This window comes from Schistocerca nitens, chromosome 3, assembly GCF_023898315.1.
Source record: "Schistocerca nitens isolate TAMUIC-IGC-003100 chromosome 3, iqSchNite1.1, whole genome shotgun sequence".
Classification (NCBI taxonomy): domain Eukaryota; kingdom Metazoa; phylum Arthropoda; class Insecta; order Orthoptera; family Acrididae; genus Schistocerca; species Schistocerca nitens.
The window spans coordinates 652847383-652868426 of record NC_064616.1 but is presented as its reverse complement, the minus strand read 5'-3'; the positions used below and the strand labels follow the sequence as shown (position 1 = coordinate 652868426).

The 21044-nt window shown below is 39.1% G+C and overlaps 1 protein-coding gene across 1 annotated transcript in view; it reads right to left on the bottom strand.

The window, feature by feature from the left end:
• Positions 1–21044, bottom strand: part of LOC126248619 (intermembrane lipid transfer protein VPS13A-like) — a 764418-nt gene that overhangs the window by 472832 nt on the left and 270542 nt on the right. The window contains exon 23 of the mRNA XM_049949782.1: positions 17037–17229. Within this exon, the coding sequence (XP_049805739.1) occupies positions 17037–17229 (193 nt within the window). The remainder of the gene's footprint in view (positions 1–17036; positions 17230–21044) is intronic.

The window sequence follows — 21044 nt, the reverse complement described above, 5'->3', positions numbered from 1 at the left end:
TTTTGAGAGCAGTTGAGTGCTATTATGAAGAGGTCTGGAGAAACTGTGGGATATCTCAGTGGCAGGATATGGAAATGTAATGAATACACATAGGAGTTAGGGCAATGTGATGCAGCAAATGCAGTTATGTTATAAGAAGCTGAGCAGGGGGCATCTGATAATTTTCTGATGGGGTGTCACTGACAAGTCAAGAAGGGTGTGTACAGGTGCACCAAAGGACCTCCATTCTGCTAGAATTAAGAGAAGTTTTGACATCAACCCCGTTTCTAGTATTTCCAGACAATCAGTAAGAGTTTATTCTTTCATGAGATACATCTAATCATGCTCTGGAACATGTCTTAAGCAAGGAAATTAATGGTGAAGATGATCCTGTAGCCTTTGCATCGAGACAGCTGAATGCAGTGGAGAAGAACCAGTCAATGAAAGAAAAAGAGATGTTGAAGCTCATTGTATGATGTCATGTATTTAGATGTTGCTTTTGTGGGAAAAAAATTACACATAGTGGCCAACCACACAGCTTTGAAGTGATTATTGGGACTGAAGGACCCATTTAGCAGGCTGACAAAGTGGGCCCTGAGTATGGTAGTAAACAAGGCAGGGGATAAGCACAGGAATGTAGATCCATTAAGCAGGAAGGAAGTAGTGTTGAAAGATCTGGACCATTGTCTTGTGGAGTGGCAGGCAGCTCAGAGCACTGACACTGATAGTAAACAATACAGGACCAAATCACAGTTTAGCACATGTGACAGACTGGTTTGTATGGAAACAAGGCTAGGGCCATGGGAAGTACTAACAGTGAAGTTTAAGACACAGATTTTAAAGGGAGCATATGATCACACATTACCTGCTCATGGAGTGTGTGCCGGCCGGAGTGGTTGAGCGGTTCTAGGCACGACTGCTACGGTCGCAGGTTGGAATCTTGCCTCGAGCATGGATGTGTGTGATGTCCTGAGGTTAGTTAGGTTTAAGTAGTTCTAAGTTCTAGGGGACTGATGACCACTGCAGTTAAGTCCCATAGTGCTAAGAGCCATTTGAACCATGGAGAGAGCAACAAACTGGAGGGTACCTGAGAGATACTGGCGGAAGCAAAAGAAAGCAAATGTCAATCAACATGTTAGAAATTGCATGTAGTGTGCACAACAAGCTGACTTGAATCATATACAAGTGCCATTGCAGAGGCTACTAGAAGCACTGAAACCTTCTGAAATGCTTGAGATTGACATACGAGGACCAATCAAATGTAAAGCAGCAGGAAACTGCTTTGTATTAACAATTACAGATCCCTTTTTATGGTACATGGTGCTGGTTGCTATGCCAAACCACTAGGAAGTGACAATCACACAGGCAATGGTTAACAACAGGATGTCGAAGTTTGGAGTGCCAGGTAAGGTAACTACAGACTAGTGTAAGAATCCACAGGTCAATGGTAGAATGGAACAGGTACATAGAACAACTGTAACCTGTTATGTTACTACATGAAAGCACAGCATGGCAACTGGGAACGTATGTAAAGTATGTTGTGTCAGCATCTCATTCTCTCGTTCAAAGTACACACGAGTACTGTTTGTCCCCATATGAGGTGGTGTATGATCAGAAAATGCTATCACCATTCCATCTTGTAGAGGAAAAGAGAGATAACGATGGGGAGTCCATCCATGAGGTTGTCAAAACAGTACGAGAAATAAGGAAATGAGTACAGATGGCAAACACAAAGGCGTTAGAGAACTAGAAGGAATCAGTGAAATGAACAACAAGTTTACCACAACATAAAGTAGGACAATGGGTGACGTTATGCAGTCCTTACGTGATGAAAATGAAGATGAAAGAGTTCATCACAAGGTATAAAGGACCCTGTTAGTGGAGACTACTTTGCCAGTAAATATGAACTACGATAGTACATGTTACACATCTAAAGCCTTTTCGAGGTAGAACAGAGTAAATTCCAGGAATTTCAAGGGTGGAACTAGAGAAGATTGTGAAGAGAACAAATCAGAAGAAGATAAAATATGTATATTTGTAGTGAATAAGTTATATTAGTTTTTTCTGTCATTTTTGTTGTATGTAGTTGGGCTTGCTAGTGGATGTGGTATGTCAAAGGTAAGAATGGAAGTGAGGCAGGTCATAGCAACAGCAGAAGAGAAATCTGACTTATCACAATTTTGTCTTCTAATATGATTCCCAGTAACAGGAAGACATGCACAATTTGAGTGTTACATTGGTCATATATGCTGAGCAAGTGGTGAGTTCCTGCAAAGTTTGCGCAGGTGAGGATCTGTGGGACATTATTAATTTTGGAAGATGGTAGCAAGCATGCAGTAATGACAGAGGAGGAGTTACAACATTGTTGCAAGAGGACTGTTATGGTGTGTCTGAACTGGGCAGTACAAACCAACCTGAGCACATGCCCGATTACGGGAATCACGCAAGTGAATGTCTCACAACCAAAGTTGTATTGGCCAGAAGAACCTTTGAAAATTATTGCCAACACAGAATACAGAATTTATAAATGAAACTTTAGAGTCTGATGTAATACATTCCCTGGATTGATACATTACTGTGGAGTAAGGGCACTTCTCAGCTTATCACTAAACGTAACAGGTTGAGCAGTTCAGAGCAGGATAACGTTATGTGACAGTGCTTTCAAGTCCAGTAATAACCAGTGCCACAGTAGCTCTAATTTTACTGTCCATAGCATTAATTCTTCTGAGGTGGAGAGCTGACTGTTAGCATAATATACCAGTAGACAAGATTTTAGTAAACTGGTTCGATAGAGCATAAAATGGTATTAGTGATCATGACACAGTTGTAGCATCAATGATTAACAAAGTACAAAGAACAATTAAAACAAGAAAAATGATACATATGTTCAGTAAACTAAATAAAAAGTCAGTAGACTCATATTGCAATGAGGACTTGAAACTTTCAGCACAAGGCACTGGATAGATATGTATGCAGTAGAACAGTTCATAATGGGAGGAGACTTTACACTGAGTTTTCAGCTGAGTTAGCCCCTCTTCTAACTATACCATATCAGAAATCCCTCAAACAGAAAACTATACCCAGTTCTTGGTAAAAAGCACAGGTCACACCCATCTACAAGACGGCTAGTAGATGTGATCCACAAAACTACTATCCAATATTCTTGACATCAATTTGTTGTAGAATCTTAGAACACATTATGAGTTCAAACATAAAGAAGTATCTTGAACTCAATGCCAACCAGCATGGATTCCAAAAACATTGATCATATGAAACCTGACACACTTTTCTCACATGTGACATACTGAAAACTTTGGATCAAGGCTGGCAGGTAGATGCAGTATTTCTTGACTTCTGAAAAGTATTTGACAGAGTACCACAACTAAACTTATTGTCAAAAGTATGATCATATGGGGTATCAAGCAAAATTAGTGACTGGATTGCAGACTTTTTGGTAGGGAGAATTTGGCATGTTATCTTGAATGGAGAGACATTGTCAGATGTAGAAGTAACTTTGGGTGTGCCCCAGGGAAGTGTGCTGTGACCCTTGTTGCTCATGTTGTATATTAATGACCTTGCAGACAATATTAACAGTAACCTCAGACTTTTTGCAGGTGATCCAGTTACCTATACTGAAGCCCTGTCTTACATAAACTGCATAAATATACCATTATATCTTGATAAGATTTCAAAGTGGTAGATTGGCAACTGGCAACTTGCTTTAAATATTCAGAAATGTAAAATTGTACACTTCACAAAAAAGAAAAAAAAAAGAAAGAAAAAAAATCCTTAGTATCCTATGACTATAATTTCAGTCACTGTTAGAATCTGCCAACTCATACAAATATCTGGGTGTAACACTTTGTAGGGATATGAAATGGAATGATTACATACATCCAGTTGTCAAAAAGTAGGTGGAACACTTCAGTTTGTTGGCAGAATGCTGAGGAGGTGCAATCAGTCTACAAAGGAGATAGCTTACATATCACTCATCCAACTGGTTCAAGAAAAGGGCAGCACAAAAGGTCACATTTTTGCTTGATCCATGGGAAAGTGTTACAGACCTGGAGAAACTGAACTGGCAGACTCTTGAAGATAGATGTAAACTAACCCAAGAAAGTCTACTAACAAAGTTTCAAGAACCGGCTTTAAATGATGACTCTATGAATATACAACAACCCACTATGTATCGCTCACATAGAGATCATGTGTCTAAGATTACAATAATTACAGCATGCACAGAAGCATTTAAAAACTCTTTCTCCCTGCACTCCATATGTGAAGGAAATGAGAAGAAACCGTAATAACTGGTACAACATGACATACCCTCTGCCATGCAATTCATGCTGGTTTCGTTCAAATGACTCTGAGCACTATGGGACTTCAGTCCCCTAGAACTTAGAACTACTTAAACCTAACTAACCTAAGGACAACACACGCATCCATGCCCGAGGCGGGATTCGAACCTGCGACCATAGCGGTCGCGCGGGTCCAGACTGCAGTGCCTAGAACAGCTCGGCCACTCCGGCCGGCCATGGTGGTTTGCAGAGTGGAGATATAGAAGAGAGAGTGAGAGTGTGGTCTTGCAATGTGAATATGGAAAATATGTACATTTTTTCAGGGTTAAAGGAAAAGGAAGCAAGTGGACAAGTCATGAAGGTTAAATTCCCAGAAGCACAAAACAAGTGTGATAAATAGACTCAAAAGTAAAGTAGAAATAAGTGCTTAGTAAGTAAGAGTGGATGGGGAATGTAACCCATGTGGGCAAGTCCCAGCTGTTTTGGTCATAAAACTGTCAAATGGTTCAAATGGCTCTGAGCACTATGGGACTCAACTGCTGTGGTTATCAGTCCCCTAGAACTTAGAACTACTTAAACCTAACTAACCTAAGGACATCACACACATCCATGCCCTAGGCAGGATTCGAACCTGCGACCGTAGCAGTCGCACGGTTCCGGACTGCGCGCCTAGAACCGTGAGACCACCGCGGCCGGCCATAAAATTGTCACTGTATTTTGTACAAACAAGTAATATAATATGAAACTGATATTAAGGTCAACCTGAGATATATGGTCTCGTTTGTAGAAGGGAGCAATATAGCACGATATCAGTGTGAGCCTGAACTATGTATTGTAGCAGCACTGACAGCAAACAAGCAAGCAAGGGATTTTGTCACTGTAAAAATTCAACAAAGTCAACACAGTGTTGTGAGGTAGGTTAGCTTGCTGAAAAAGCAGACTCAGCAGTATTGCATCAACTCATGAAGCAAGGACGGGCAAGGCAGATTTCCACACTGACAGTGGCAACAGTGCTTTAGGATACATGACTGGAAGCAGTGCCAATGCACAACAAGCATACACCTGCTGTCTATATGCACTGGACTATTGCAATAAAATTATTCTCAGACATGCAGCTTTACCACAATGACAGGCTCTGCCAAATGAGGATGCCACATGGACCTACCACCAGAAGTCATTAGTCTGAGTCCATGGCAGGACAATAGCGCTATGCACTAAGTCCCTGGTGGACTTAGTGCTACACATGCACATCATCCATCTTCTGCCATCACAGATAGGCCCCTAATCATGGTGGACATCCCCGACCACGATGCAGTCAGGTGCCATCCAGGTCTGCATGAGATATGCCGCAATCAGGTGCCATCCAGGTCTGCATGAGATATATCATCATCTACATCATCGAATACACACTACTGACATGGGAACCACATGTCTGTATTATGGAATGAGTCCAGCAGCACGCCAAGGAGACTCTGTGTCAGAATCATGCAGCATGTAAGCAGCCAGCCAAACAGCCAGCTGGCCACTGACCTGGTTTACTATGTAGCACAGATGTTTCCATAAAGCACTTGTTGCATTTGCAGCTGCCTTTCTCTGAAGCCCCCTGTGCTCCCATCTCCACTGTCCACCTGCACCATCCTGACTTATTGCCACAGCTCTCTGCACTAGGGGTGCTATAGTTTGGTGTCAGAACTTGCAGCATCATCTTCACTCAGCACAGAATCTGAACCACCACCCATGGTGCGAACACAGTGTGGTGAGTGATGAACTATGTGGTTGCATTTTCAAGGGTGTAACAGATGTGGAAATGAGATATGACTGTCATTGTAATTTAAAGGTTACCCTGTTGAGGCTGGAAGAGGTGACTAAGTTGTAGAGTACAGAATTTGTGTTTGTATGGTTACACTATGTAATTTACTTGAGCATACTGCACCATGCTTGGAAGAGTTCCTCAAACCTGTTATATAAGTCATCAGTATGGTCATATTGCAAGGCAGTGTAGAGAGTCTAGGCGGGTCATGATATGATGTAATGACTGGTTTGTATTGATTTTTCAGAGTTGCTATTTCTGTTTGTATTATTTTGTGTAATGGGGAGTAAGAGTGTCACAATGGCAGATTCAGGGATGAAGGATGCCTCAGAGCTGAACAGAATACTGTTATTGTTAGAAAAGGTAGTGCAGCTGGCAGCAGATAATAAGCAGCTACATGGACAGTTGACGGCTTTAACAGCTAGGGAAGAACAGTTAGTATTGCTTCAGATACCACAGTTTAAGGTGGATTCAGCTGCCACAGGATTAACTGTTACCTTTTCTGGAAAATCATTTGAGTATGTGCAGCCATTCTTAGAGGACTTTAAGATGTTCACAAAGACGAGTGATTAGACTGACAGTGAATTATTGTATGCAGCAAAACTGTGACAAGTGAGAGATTCAACAACATACATAAGAAGCACAGAGGCATGAAAGGATGCAGCTTACTTTGACTATCTGGAGAAGGAGCTTTTACAAAGATACAAAAAACAGAATAGTGTGAGGTATCTTTAGAAGTAGTTGAGCAGAAATGTGAAGAGGCTTGGGGAAGCTGTGCAGGATAAGGATATATAATGAATGCACATATGAGTTGGGACAGAGTGATGGAGCAATTCCAGTTTTGTAGCAAGAAGCTGAGCAGAGTGTGCTTGATGCTTTTCTGGTGTGGTTGCCATTGGACATGTCATTAGGGTGCATACAGGTGCATCCAAACATCTGCATTCTGTTACTGCTACTGTTCCTCACAAGTGGCTTCAAATCAAGTAGTGTGCCTATGGAGTATCATCTCAGTTGTGTGAATGGATTCATTATTTCCCATCAGAAATGTCACAGTCCATAGTAACCAACAGAAAGTCATCAAGAAAAACCTGACATTCCCCACAGAGCTGTTATAGGCCCTCTGCTCTCCCTAATCTTCATAAACAATTTGAGAGAGACTCTAAGCAGCCCTCTTAGATTGTTTGCAGATGACAGTGTAATTTACTATGTAGGGAATTCATCAGAAGATCAAAACAAACTGCAAAAGGATTTATACAAGATATCTATGTGGTGCAAAAAGCGGTAACTGACCCTGCATAATTAAAACGGTGAGGTCGTCCATATGAGTACTACAAGGAATCCATTAAATTTCAATTATATGATAAATCACACAAATGTAAAGGCTGACAATTCATCTAAACACTTGGGAATTCTAATTATGAACATCTGGAATTAGAACCATCACACACATAATGTTGTGGGGAAGTCAAACCAAAGACATTTAGAAGATGCGGCAGGTTTTGTAAAGAGACTGCCTACACTTCACTTTTTCATCCTCTGCTAGGGTACTGCTTTGCAGTATGGGATCCTTACCAGATAGTGCTGAAGGAGTACATCAAAAAAGTTCAAAGAAGGACAGCTCCTTTTGTATTATCATGAAATAGGATGTGTCATGGATACGATACATGAGTCAGAGTGTCAATCATTAAGAAATGCAATTTTTTTCTTGAGGAGAGAGCTTTTCGCAGTATTTCAATCTCTAATGTTCTCCTCTGAATGCAAAAATATTTTGTTTACACCCACCTACATAGGCAGAAATGACCATTGTACTAAAATAACAGAAATCAGAAATCACACAGAAAGATTTACATGTTTGTTTCTCCCATGTGGTGTTAAAGAGTGGAATGGTAGAGATATAGTGTTAAAGTTGTTTGATGAACCCTCTGCCAAGCACATAAGTGTGAATTCCAGAGTAGTCATGCAGATGTAGATTAGGTTAGTGAGGTAACACAAAGAAAATGACGTAGCAACAGGGAAACTGGATAGATGTGGGGTATTTTCTGTGAACATTACATGTTACATGTGTGGACAGCAGGAGCACTAACAAAGGCAGTCTTGCCAGACACCTGCAATAGAGGAAATGGAAGATATCAGCAGGAGAATTTTGGTAATGGACATAGAAGTGGACAAGGAGGGAGGAGGTAAGCATCTGTTAAACACAAAGTGGGACTCAAAGTCCATCTAAAGGTGTTCTCATTAAAATTAGATGCAACAAATACGTATGTAGAGACACAGCATGCAGTACTGGATGCTATGTGGGGTAACAAGTACATGATTTCGTTACACATTGTCGATTGCCAGTAGAGACTCACTGTGTCAGAGGCAACAGGAATTCCCACACTATAGGTTACATGGGGCTAGGCCTACTGACATGAGACTGTTGGAGTCAGTGGATATAGATTTTCGAATAGGGACTGTTCAGTTTAAGTTGTGATGCAAGCATGAGCTACAGCATGATCCTGGGGCTAGGCTTTTTCTATCAAAATTGAGCTAATATTGACCTTGGTGACATATAATAGAACTTAGTGGAATGATGTACCAGCTAGGGGAAGCTGTTGCCAGTGTAGAACTGTTGCAATGGACATCCATTGTATTGAACAAACCAGTTGAACTGTGTATAATTGCACTAGTGAAGTCACTATGGGTGAATCTGCAGCCAGATCTACTTGTGGGTATGTTATGTACTGCCCAGCCTCTGCAAGAGAACAATATACTGGGTCCAGAAAGTTGTTTTATAAATGGAAGTGTTGTCACATACAAGAGAGGAATAGTGGGAGAGTGAGACCTGTAAACATAGATAATTCTGTCACAAACGTACTGAAGTTCAGGATGCGGTGTTAATAGCAAGTTTGGACATTCTAGATGAGATGATGATGAGTGATAAGTATGGAGAGTAGAGCACAAGCAGCCACAAGCCACCATTAAGATTGCCTTAAGTATGAGAGTGGAGCATCTAAAGGGAGCACAAAGAGAACAGATGCAAGAATTGCTGTTTGAATTTGATGATTTATTTTTATATGGTGTCTGTTGCCAGCAATGTCCACGACTCAACCTTGTGTACCAGTAGGGGACAAAAGCCCAGGTGTATTGGATGCCACATTGCAAACCTAGACATTTGCTGCTGATCATGAAAGATTTTATTAATCAGCAGCTAGTCAATGGATAACAGAAGAAAGTACCAGTCCACAGGGTGCTGGAACTGTGGCTATACAAAAAAAAAGTCTGTGGTTGGTTCTAGACAGTACCTGTTCTGCTGCGGTTACTGTCACCTTAACAGTAAGACCACAATGGACGCATATGCCATTGCCAACATTACTGAGATGGTTAATAACTTGGAATAATGTTTGTACTTTTCAACCATTGACTTGAGGAGTGGCTGCACTCAACAGGAGGTAGCTCCCAAAGATCAGCCAGAAACCCTGTTTTTGGTACTATGGGAGCACAATCAGTTCAAGAGAATGCTGTTTGGATGGAAAAATGTGGCTGAAACTTTTCAGAGGTCACTGGGCTGTGTGTCAAGTGGTTTAAAACCATGCCAGTGTTTACTTTGTTTAGACTATATCATCATATTCCAAAAGTCATGAATCAGAATAGGCAATGTCTGATGGAATTGTTTAAGAGATTGAGAACTGCATGTCTGACATTGAGCACAGAGAAGTGCCATTTTGTATTAGAAGACAGAGTGTATTTTGACCATATAATTAAAAAAACAGAGTAAGGATCGACCCCCCAAGGCTACTGCAAGCTGTACACAAGTCTCCAGTGCCTACGTTGATTAAGGAACTGCATTCTGTTTTCGGGATCTCAAGGTACTACAGAAGTTTCATGAAAAGATTGGCTGGCATAGCAAAATCACTCATGCAGTTGCTGAGGAATGATGTGAAATCCATATGGGCAGAAGGGTGTCAGTGTGCATTTGAAGAATTAACAAGTGCTTCAACATCAAGCCCAATATTTCCAGACTTCCACTGAAGGACTTTATCCTTTTGTGTGATGTGTCATATCAAGCTTTGGAGGTCATGTCCTGAATCAGGAGATTAATGGTAAAAATTGTTACTGTAGCCTATGCATCAAGGCAGCTGAATGTGGTGGAGGAGAACTATTCATTGAAAGAGAAAGAGATGTTGAGCTTCATTTATAGTATCAAATATTCTAGATGTTATCTTTATGGGAAAAACTTTCACTTAGTGACCAGTCACACTGCTTTGAAGTGGTTACTGGGGCTGAAGGACCTGTTTAGTAGGCTGACAAGAAGGGCCTTGAGACAAAGCAAGTTTGAGTATTAGGTTGTACACAAGCCAAATGGAAAAATGGTAAGGTACTACATGACAGCACATCACAGTGACTAAGGTATGTTGTGTCAGTGTATAGTTCAAATGTATACATGAAAACTGGGATATCCGCATATGAGGTGGTGTTTGGTTGCAAAATGCCATCATCATTCGATTTGGTAAAGCAAAGAAAAGTAAAGATGGGGATCGGTCCATGAGTTTGTAAAAACAATATGAGAAGTATGGAAATGAGTAACAAAGGTGAATATGAAGGCATTACAGAGGAGGAATCAGTGAAACATAATGCAAGTTTACTGCAGCATAAAGTAGGACAGTGCATGATGTTATCCAGCTCTTGCATGCCAAAATGAAAGATGAAAAAGTTCACTGCAAGATATCATGGACCCTCTCAGCTGGTAATGACTACTTTACCAATAAACATGAGGTTAGGTTGCCAACAAGAATGATGAAAGTATATGGTGGATGTGTATGACCTTTTCGAGGTAGTCTAGAGTTGATTCCATGAGTTTTGAGGGTGGAACAGGAAAAGAACATGAGGAAGAGCTATCTAAGGAAGACACAAGAAGATGTGGTTGAGCCTCTGCACAAAGTACCATATTCATTAAGATCAAGATGATGAGGGGTGTTCATCACGGATTTTTTAAAAATACATTTGCTTATGTAGAGGACTGTGGTGAATAAGTTATGTTAGTGTGAAGATTTTTTCTGTTATTGTTTTGTATGTGACTGGGCTTGCCAGTGGCAACAGCCTTCTGAGGAGTGAGGAATGGTGATATTAGTCCCTGACCTCAGGATGTGATATGTTGAGGGCATGAATGGAAGGGACGCAAGTCATAGTATTGGAAGAAGCTAAAACTGACTGAACATGACTGTATATTCTAATTTGATTCCTGCTTACAGGAAGACATGCATAGTTTGAGTGTTATGGCATTCACACACATGCAGTGAAGTGGGGAGTTCTTGGAAAATTTGTGCAGGTGAGGCTCTGCAGGATAGTATTAATTTTGTAAGATGGTAGCAGGCATGCAACATACCAACCGTATATTGGCATATTAGAGTGAGCCTGAACGATGATGTATTGCAGTAGTACTGACTGCAGATGAGCATGGGATGTTGTCACTGTAATAATCCAACAATGTCAGTGTGATGTTGTGAGGCAGGTTAGCTTGCTGAAACAACAGATTCAGTGATACTGCACAGACTCAGGCAGAAAGGGACAATGCAGATTTCCACACTGACAGTGGCAGTGGTGCATTAGGATACGTGACTCTAAGCAGAACATATGCACAACAAGCATGCTACTGCTGACAATAAGTACTTGGTAGTTTGTAACAAAATTATTCTTAGTCTCATAATTCTACCACAACAACAGAGCTATGATGGATGAGGTCAGCACATGGATCTGCCAACAGAAGTCATCAGTTTGAGTCAATGGCAGGCCAATAGCTCCATGCAATAAGTCCCTCCCTGCCTTTGTAACATGGTGAAGCAGACCATCCCCGATCTACATCAGTAGTATGACTGATTCCTGCCAGGAGGTCGTGGGTCACTCCCCCTGTACACCAGCTGTCTTCTGCCATTGCAGGATGTGCAGATAATCATGGTGGGAATGCCATGTCATGACGCTGCTGGGTGCTGCCAAGGTACAAAGTAGATAGCCTATCGTCGAGTACACACTACTGGTGCGGGAACTGCACAGTTGACTTACGTAATGAAGGTGCCAGTGTACCATGAAGATTTGACATCAGGATCATGGGGCATGCAAGGAGCCAGATCAGTAGAAATCAATGGCCAGCTGGCCACTGACCTGCTGTACAATACAGCACAGATGTTTCAATAAAGAACTTGTTACTTTTGCAGCTGTCTCCTGGGCTCCCACCCTTGCTCCACCACCCACTCGTACCTCCCCTTGCTGCAGAGGGGTGCTACACTATGCACAGTCAGCACACCAATACACTGGCTCCAAAATATCACTGTGAATCTCTGTGGTACGCTTCCATGACAGACTGTGGTAATATGAAATTAGTGGTTCCTGTATTTTTTATCTCATGCATTAAATAAGAAGCCTGATCCGCTACTGCTGATATGTGGTCATTACAAAGCCTCCCATAAGTTTGTACCCAAGAATCTGCACATCAACTTTTTAGATGCTGAGATATTCTCCAATTTCCATGTTGGATTTCTAGTTACTGACAGTTTATCTCAAAGCAGCATGTAGGTAGTTTTCTGTACTGCTACCATCAATTTCTTTCCTTTGCACCACTTTGTCATCCACTCCAGCTCACTAACGATTTATTTTCCAGATGACTGTTAAATTTACAGGAAGGCCTACTACGAGATCATCAGCATATGCCACAATTTCATCTACATCAGTGAACCGATCCATCCAATTTAGGAGGGAATATATAATGAAATCTGTAGTGCTAGCAGCTGCAAAATTGTTTGGATATCATCAGGTCTAGGGGTTCCATTTATTTTAAACTTGGCCAGTGCCTCCACGTAGATGATTGATAATGTTGGTGTCATGATCTTCGTGTAAACTTGACCTAATTTGTGTATGTTCATGTTGATCTCTACCCGAGTTATCATCAGGGAGGAGTTGATGCAACAGATATTTTGGTGCATGTCCCCATTCAATTGTGGAAGTGCTGTCACTCATCTGCAACTTGACAAAGACAATATGTGTTTTAACCCACTCAATGAGTAATTTGTAGAAAAAGCTACAATCATATATTTGAAACTGAATCCATAGATACTGTTCTCAGAAGGCTTCCATGGAAGAATAGTGTCTTGCAACAATATTTAAGTGCCCTGTGATGTCTGAGTTTCAACTGTCTTTCGACTGTCATAATGGCACATCGGTATAGTCTCCTAGCAATTTTTGTTTGCCTTCTTTGTTTCTTCAGCTGCAGAGACCATGGGATGGAGAAACTGGAATATGTTGCCCTTATAAAATTCATCGTAAGTTAGTGACTGTTAAATAAGGAATCTGTTTCTTCAGTTCCAACAATTAATAAATGGGTGGCTAAATTCAAATGTGACTATATTTCTCTGAAATATGATCCATATGAAGGATATCCCAAAACTGAAACCACACCCAAGGTGGGGTGCACTTGGTTGTCTGTATGGTTATGGATTTGAGAATGTGTATAGACATGAAGAAGAGAATTGTATCTTGAATAGAGGTCAGAGTTGGATGACCTCTACATTGGGTGATGGAAATGGGTAGCCACTGGCCAGGAAACCAGTAGTTCATGACCTGGGGCAGGATAACAGTGAAGCAGTGGGTGCATGCCTGATTTCTGACTGGTATAATCATCATGAAAACAACACTGTTAAACATTCATTTCATTGTGCAGCAAATTGCAACAATCATGACGATGCTCAATGTTGTCAGTGCCCCCGAGGTATAAGCTGTACTCAGTTGGTGACGAGGTGCTGCAATCAGCAAGCAACCTGTTGTCACTGGCAGCCTGAGGTGTCACTTGATCACTGAAACAAAGATGGCAGTGATTCAGCAAGAGTGCTGATACCAAGTACCTGCAACCGCCTGGGCCTCCATCCACACAGACTAGATGCAGCTATGCTGCTCAGGGCAGGGCACACCAGAGAATGCAGAATCATGCTCTGAATCCAGTGTGAAAGAGATGAGTCTCATGAATAATGCCTGTTGATGCAAGCAGAAGGCAGACACCAAAAGAAATGCATGCACAGGCATAGGTGGGTGTGTAGGCCTCCCATTTGGATGGCACTAAGTCAGTAACATCAGACTTGGTGCAGATACTACACCCACAGCTCACAGAGGCCAATCTGGAGGTGGCAGCTCACAGACTCATGCTGCCTCAAAGACTGGAGTAGACCTCCCTTTGAAGTTGGCATCTGTTGGACTGCACATATCTGTCTAAAAATGAGTAGCATTTATGTGGGCTTGGCTTGTCCCTGTTTTGAAAAGGCATTGTTTCCCATCACTAAGCCACAACTGTGCTACAACTCAGTCATGTAGTGACCAAGTCACCAATGTCAAAGCAACTCTACCTTTCTGCTACATCGATGATATTATGACTCTGGTCACTCTGCCAGCCTGGGATATGTGGTAACTACATGGTGACAGTACTTGTTGGATTAACACTTCACTCCTGATGTAGCTTCAGGTGGGGGGCCCTGGTCTGACCTGTTTTCATGAGGCTCTTGCATTAAAAGGGCTAAAATCTCTATTTTATTCAGCCAGGTCAAATATAATAGGTGTGGTGCAAACTTGAAAGATATTTATGTCTCTGTGTTGTTAGAGGTTTCTACATTCCAAACATCATTGAGACAGACGTGGGGGATTAATTTTACCTTCCTTATGTCAATTGTTTCGATTCTTGATCATTTTCAAATAGTCACAACATTGCTGAGAAACTTTTTTCTACATCTGCCTTCTGTTGGCATTCAGCAAATGCTACACCCCTCTGCATAAAACTCTCATATCTATTTTCTATGTAAACTTCACCACACTCAGTCTTCTGGAATGTCTACGACATCAACCTATTTATAACTCTTTAATTGCTAAAGCCATGTTGTGTAATTTATTTATGGTTTTTAACATTCAGCTATGGCTAAATTTGATGGTGGTATGGTATTTTAGTTTCTCTATTTGGGATAAACATACACTTTCTAAACTAATTTAGAAAACCATATAAGCAAATTGTTACGGAGAAGAAGATACACTTACATTATGGCCCAACATGAACCAACACAGTGAATCAAAATTAGATGAAACAGGTGGCAGTCCATTACTGAAATGCACTCCTGTTGAGGAACAGATGAACTTGCTGGTGAAATATGTCCCACAGGAATTACAACAAGGTGCATTTCAAAACTTAACAATGCAGCATAGCACCCAACTGATTAAATCCTGTTTTAGAGTGACTTTTACTCAGTTATTCAGAAGTACACAATAAATTTTGGCATTTCAGTGTAATGGATGGGGAATAATAATCAGTTTCTATGTTTTTAATTTCATTTTTGTTTCCTGCAAACACCAAAACTATCTGTTTTGTATTAAGACACTATGCTGTAAACCATGAAAAAGTATAACATGCTGGAAATACAGTGTTGTGAAGACAATAAAATACATATATCTGTATTTATTATTAGTACTGTAATATCTAACACATATCTAAATACCAGAATTAGAATGATAGATAAAAAATAAATTTCTAACGTGGTTTACTTGGAGTAATAGTAAAATCAAACAATAGGTAGGTGACATCAGCTTTTTTATATTGTTTTGCTTTCACAATGATATGAAATCATTCCTAGGAGCCTGATGCAAAGTGAACATTATTAAATTAGAACATATTCTGGAGATTTTGATCTATACATGTAAGTCACGAAAAAAAAACCTCTCCCCAAAGTTGTTGAAACACCATTGCAGCATTAGGTATTTTGATACCTTTAAGACAAGGTAGTTTGATATGGATCTGCAGTCCAAAAAGTACCAATGACAAGTTTCACAGGTATTGTTGCAATGAATACTCCGCTTTTGATAACAATTATTTATGTAACAGAATAATTTCTTTTTGGGAAATTTCTAAAAAGTAAAGTTAGTCACTTCTCTCAATCAAACAGTGTTGCATATAATTAGAGACTAATCACATACTCCCAAATAATCAACAATAATTCATTCAGTCGGCAAGAGAATGAGCTGTCACAGAATGACAACGTATTACAATTAAAAATTAAAAATGAACTTATGGATATCTTGTGTCATTTTATATTTCTAAAAATGATCTGGCTAGCTGAGTCTTCTCTCACATTAATTCCAGATGAGAGAGTACAACCTGTCAGCTACAAAGTTGAGAAAGTGGATACAAAATGCATTTAACCAAACAAGGGATTGCAATTAAATTGGTAAAAATATGCAGAATTGTCTGGTGGATTTTAAATATATGCAATAAACAAATTTGCTTGAAACTGAACATAAAGAGTAAGAAATGAAAAGGTATGACAAGCTGACTGAGTGTAAAACAGATTTTTGATCAAATCAGATGCACTGTGTATAAAAGTAAAATATTAATTGACTAAAGAGACACAACAAATTATATGTCTGTGCTACATGCATCAAATAATCAAATATCTAAATCTCAGCCCGTTCAAGGCAATTTTTTTTAGTTCTATAATTATTGTATATTTATAAATTTAAAGAACCTAGTTCTCATGGTTTCACCTGCCAATTTATCCTTTTTGTGCTGTAATTTTTTTATGAGCAGACTTCTGAACTAGAACAATGACAATTAGCTCAATGAAAAAAAAAATGAAGTGTGTTATCTTATAGCCTCAATTCTGCTTCAAGTAGAAACTGTTTTAAAAGACAACATGTACACTGTTGACTGTAGTTCTGATGACAAAATGTATACATATCAGAGGATTTTAAATTCTGACCTGTGCTGAAGCAAACTTTTTTTGCAATACCACTTGATAATGGCCCAAATGCTGAAACTGCAATGGTGAAATAAACAAGCTCTATAAAATAATCTTTATTACATTTAATTCTTTATGAGAGTTTTAAAACATACCACTATAAGTATATCAACAACTTGGATTAATATGAAAAGGTATACATGAATAACATACCCGAGTCAACAATAATTACATTAGGTGAAGATGACTTCTGTGGCAGCAGTAATGTTGGACCATGTATATCTAATGATACATGAAGTTTAGTATTGCATGTCCGAATTTGTGCAGACTGCTGTTGTATCCATTTTTCCACCCTGTGATAAGTTTGTAGAACTGTGCTTGCATGAATGAATGGTTCAAAGAAATGCTGGAAAAAAGATTAAATTTTCCTTATGAAACAAGTAACTACATCATTCAAGTACAGTCCTGCAGAAAAAGAACTGATGCTACCAGTTTTATATAATTCTCAAAAAACAAGTGTGGCTGAACAACATTGTTCAGCAAGCAAAGCTGTTTGTGCTTAGCTGATAGAATGGGCAATTTGTAATGAGTACATATTACTATATTGTGAATTATGAATTATCTAAAATGTCATCTATAGCATTAGTCTACAGTGATACTGATAAACCAAACCAGAAGCTGCTCTCTCATGTAGTATTCATGACATTTGAAGTTAATGTAGAAGCCAATAATGGTATACCCATGACAAGACAAGAATATAGAGGGAAAGATGTAGTGAGAAGCTCCACAGTAGAGAAAAAAAATTGTGCTGACTCAACATTGAAGGAATTTTGGAGTAGGTGACGTCAACTAATGGATACTGGAGGTTAAAAAATAATTTAAAAAAAGGAACACAGTAATGTATGATATTTTCTGCATTTGTGACATACATGCTACAATTCACACAGGTCTTCACTCATTCAAAAACCAGCATTATAAAAGTTATCAAGCAACATCTGAACTATGGAATTTTTCCCTTGTTGTTTTTCTCTCACTAATTTTATGCTCTGAAAATAATTAAGAAATATGAGATAATGGCCATACCAGGTATTTTGTGATGTTTTAGCACTTGCTCTTTGCCTCATTTATCAGTCATTTTATTTTTATCTCTTTAACACAATAAAAATGTACACAGCACCAGTCATATTATCTCATTTGCATCTGAAATGCCAGCCACTATCTATTTTGCAGTTTTCACCCCCTCAGCCTCTCTTCACAGAAAATTAATAAGTTTTAATAAATTCTGTTTGACATATCTGTAATGATATTCCACCACATGCCTTCCTTCATCCCTAATCTCGTCACAGTTTCCTTTCTCTGATATCTTCTCAAAAGTTGTAGAGTACCAACTTCATGAAAAATCTACTAAATTTGTTGTTGTATCACATTTTATCTCAAAACAGTCAACCTTAATGAATTTCATGTGTAATTGAGGATGTGGCCAAACACATGTGGAAACACTGGTCTTCATGCTGCAGTTGAACAGACAGTAGTTGTGTTTCAGTATTGATTAATAATATATTTATTGGTCACTCAGCATGATTTTCACATCTCAAATGCTGATAATATTATTCCCTTCAGAGCTAGCAAAATATGCCTACCATTACAAGAAATTAGCTTCTTAGAACTACATGGACAAGAACTGCTTGTTGCATCTCACCAACTATTTGGTCAAGAACATATAAAGCATGATGGAACAGGAAAAATTAACAATATGTAGAGACCAACACAAATTTCAAATTGTGCTGTTAAGGATTTGTAGTTAACAATGCAAGGGTGCAGTTGAATTACACAAAACATATGGGCTTATACAGAGAATATGGAGACAATATTACACTAACCTGTCAGTAACTATTGTGAGCATTATTTTCAGTCACAAGTTCATGCAATACATAGACATACCATTTTTCAAGTGAAGTTCATCATCCTATAAAATGTAAGTTAATGTAGATGAGTTGGAAAAACAGTCATGTAATTTTTCAAATGCAGCATTAATTGTGTACTTCGTGACACAATCACATCAATTAAGTATCTAGGTGTAATGCTGCAAAGTGATATGAAATGAAACAAGCATGTAAGGACAGTAATAGGGAAGGTGAATGGTCTACTTTTGTTTATTGGAAGAATTTTAGGAAAGTGTGGTTCATCTGTAGTGGAGACCATGTACACAACACTAGAATGACCCGTACTTGAGTACTGCTCAAATTTTTGGGACCCCCACCAAATTGGATTACAGGAAGACACTGTGGCAATTCTGAGGTGGGCTGCTAGGTTTATTACCAGTAGGTTCAATCAGCATACAAGGATTAATGTTTCATAAACTCAAGTGGGAATCCCTGAAGGGAAGGCTACATTCCTTTTACAGAACACTTGGAAAATTTGGAAAACCAGCATCTGAAGCTGACCGCAGAATGATTCTACTGCTATGAACATACATTCTGTGTAAGGACCACAAATATAAGAAAAGAAATTAGAGCTCATACAGAAGCATATAAAGAGTCATTTTTCCCTTGCTCTATTTGCGAGTATAAAAGGAAAGGAAATGACTAGTAGTGGTACAATATACCCTCTGCAACACACCATATGGTGGCTTGCAGAGTATGTATATATATGTTGATATTATTTCATTTGGACTCAATAAATAATAACAGTAGGAAATAGATCAGAACTGTGTTAAGTAGTACTGGTTTTTCTTTTATACTTTCTGTTAAGTACAGAATGAGTTCATAGTTATTCAAAATAATCAAAGTTTTATTTGGATTGTTACAGAAGATTAAATTAATTAACTTAAAAATCATTTGGTGAAGAATTTAATTAACAGGATTGACTGATATTGTCAGCTGGAGAAAATCACGCAGTCAGGCACTTTCTGTAGTAAACTTGCAATGATGCCCCTCCAGTACAGCTCATATTTATAGCCTACATTGATATCGAAGCATGGTTTGACCACAAAACAACAAATTCAATTTACACATTCTCTTTGCTGCTGATAAACATCTTTGGCACTTTTTTATCTGTGGCCACATATGCAGTAGCCTAGCCCACGTGTTTAGAAGAACACAGTAATGCTGTTGCTTCAGTCTGTCCACTCACTCTGAAGATCGGTGAAATGGTAAATGAAATATAGGTTATGTAGCAGTAGATGACTTGTTCCACATCCACAAAAATTCTCCTTGATGATGGTATTTATGGAAAATGAGGTGTTAAGTTGTTAATAGAATGAATAATGATTAATCTAATGGGGCATTATGTCTATGCACTACAACTTGCCAAGTTCATTTTTGTTCATTTCTTATTATAATTTATGGTAGTGTGTGCACAATGCTTGAGACTCTTGGATATTCAAAGGTACGCTCAAAATGTGTTTCATAAATGTTCACAACAGATCACAAGATTCAAAAGAGAGCTATTTCATTTGAACAGTTGGAGTAGTTTGAGGCTAATGGAGAGGCCTTTCTGTCATTAATAGCTACAGGTGACAAAACCTTGATACATCACATTGAGATGGAAACAAAAATGCAGTCACTGGAGTGGCACCACCCACAATCATGGAAAAAAGAAAAAAGTCAAGGCAGCTCTCTCTCCTGGAAAAGCCATAAAAATCATGGCTACAAGCACAGGTCAAAGGTTTTTATGAACAGGGAATACATGTTCTTACACAACACTGGAATAATACATTAGGATGTGATTGGTATTACGTAGAAAAATAGTACTCATAAAAGAAATGTTGACAGATATTGTCACCAAATTCTAGATCTCAAGAATAAATACGCACTGAGAAAAAAACTGTGGGACATTAGTTACTGAATGACCCTCATGCAGTGTCAAAATGTTGCGAAGCAGACATCAGATCCAGAGAAGCATCTGGAAAAATGTTATATTTTCTCACTTATATACAGATATTTAAATAATGCCAAAAGAACACTTGTCCAAATGGTAATACAAAGTTGTTGATGAGTTTATCTCTTGAAGCTAGGCAGATTTGATGTTTCATGTTCTGTAATATTATACAGTTTACGTCTCATGTCTGCTTTGTACAATTAAGTACCATTGCGAACATTCAGCTCAATGAATTATCTCTCATTAGTTCCTCCTTCTTCAGAGGATGCTATTATTCTGCAAGGGTATTCAATTAATGGAATGCCATTTCTGTTCCTAATAAGCACATTATTAAGTCAGTGA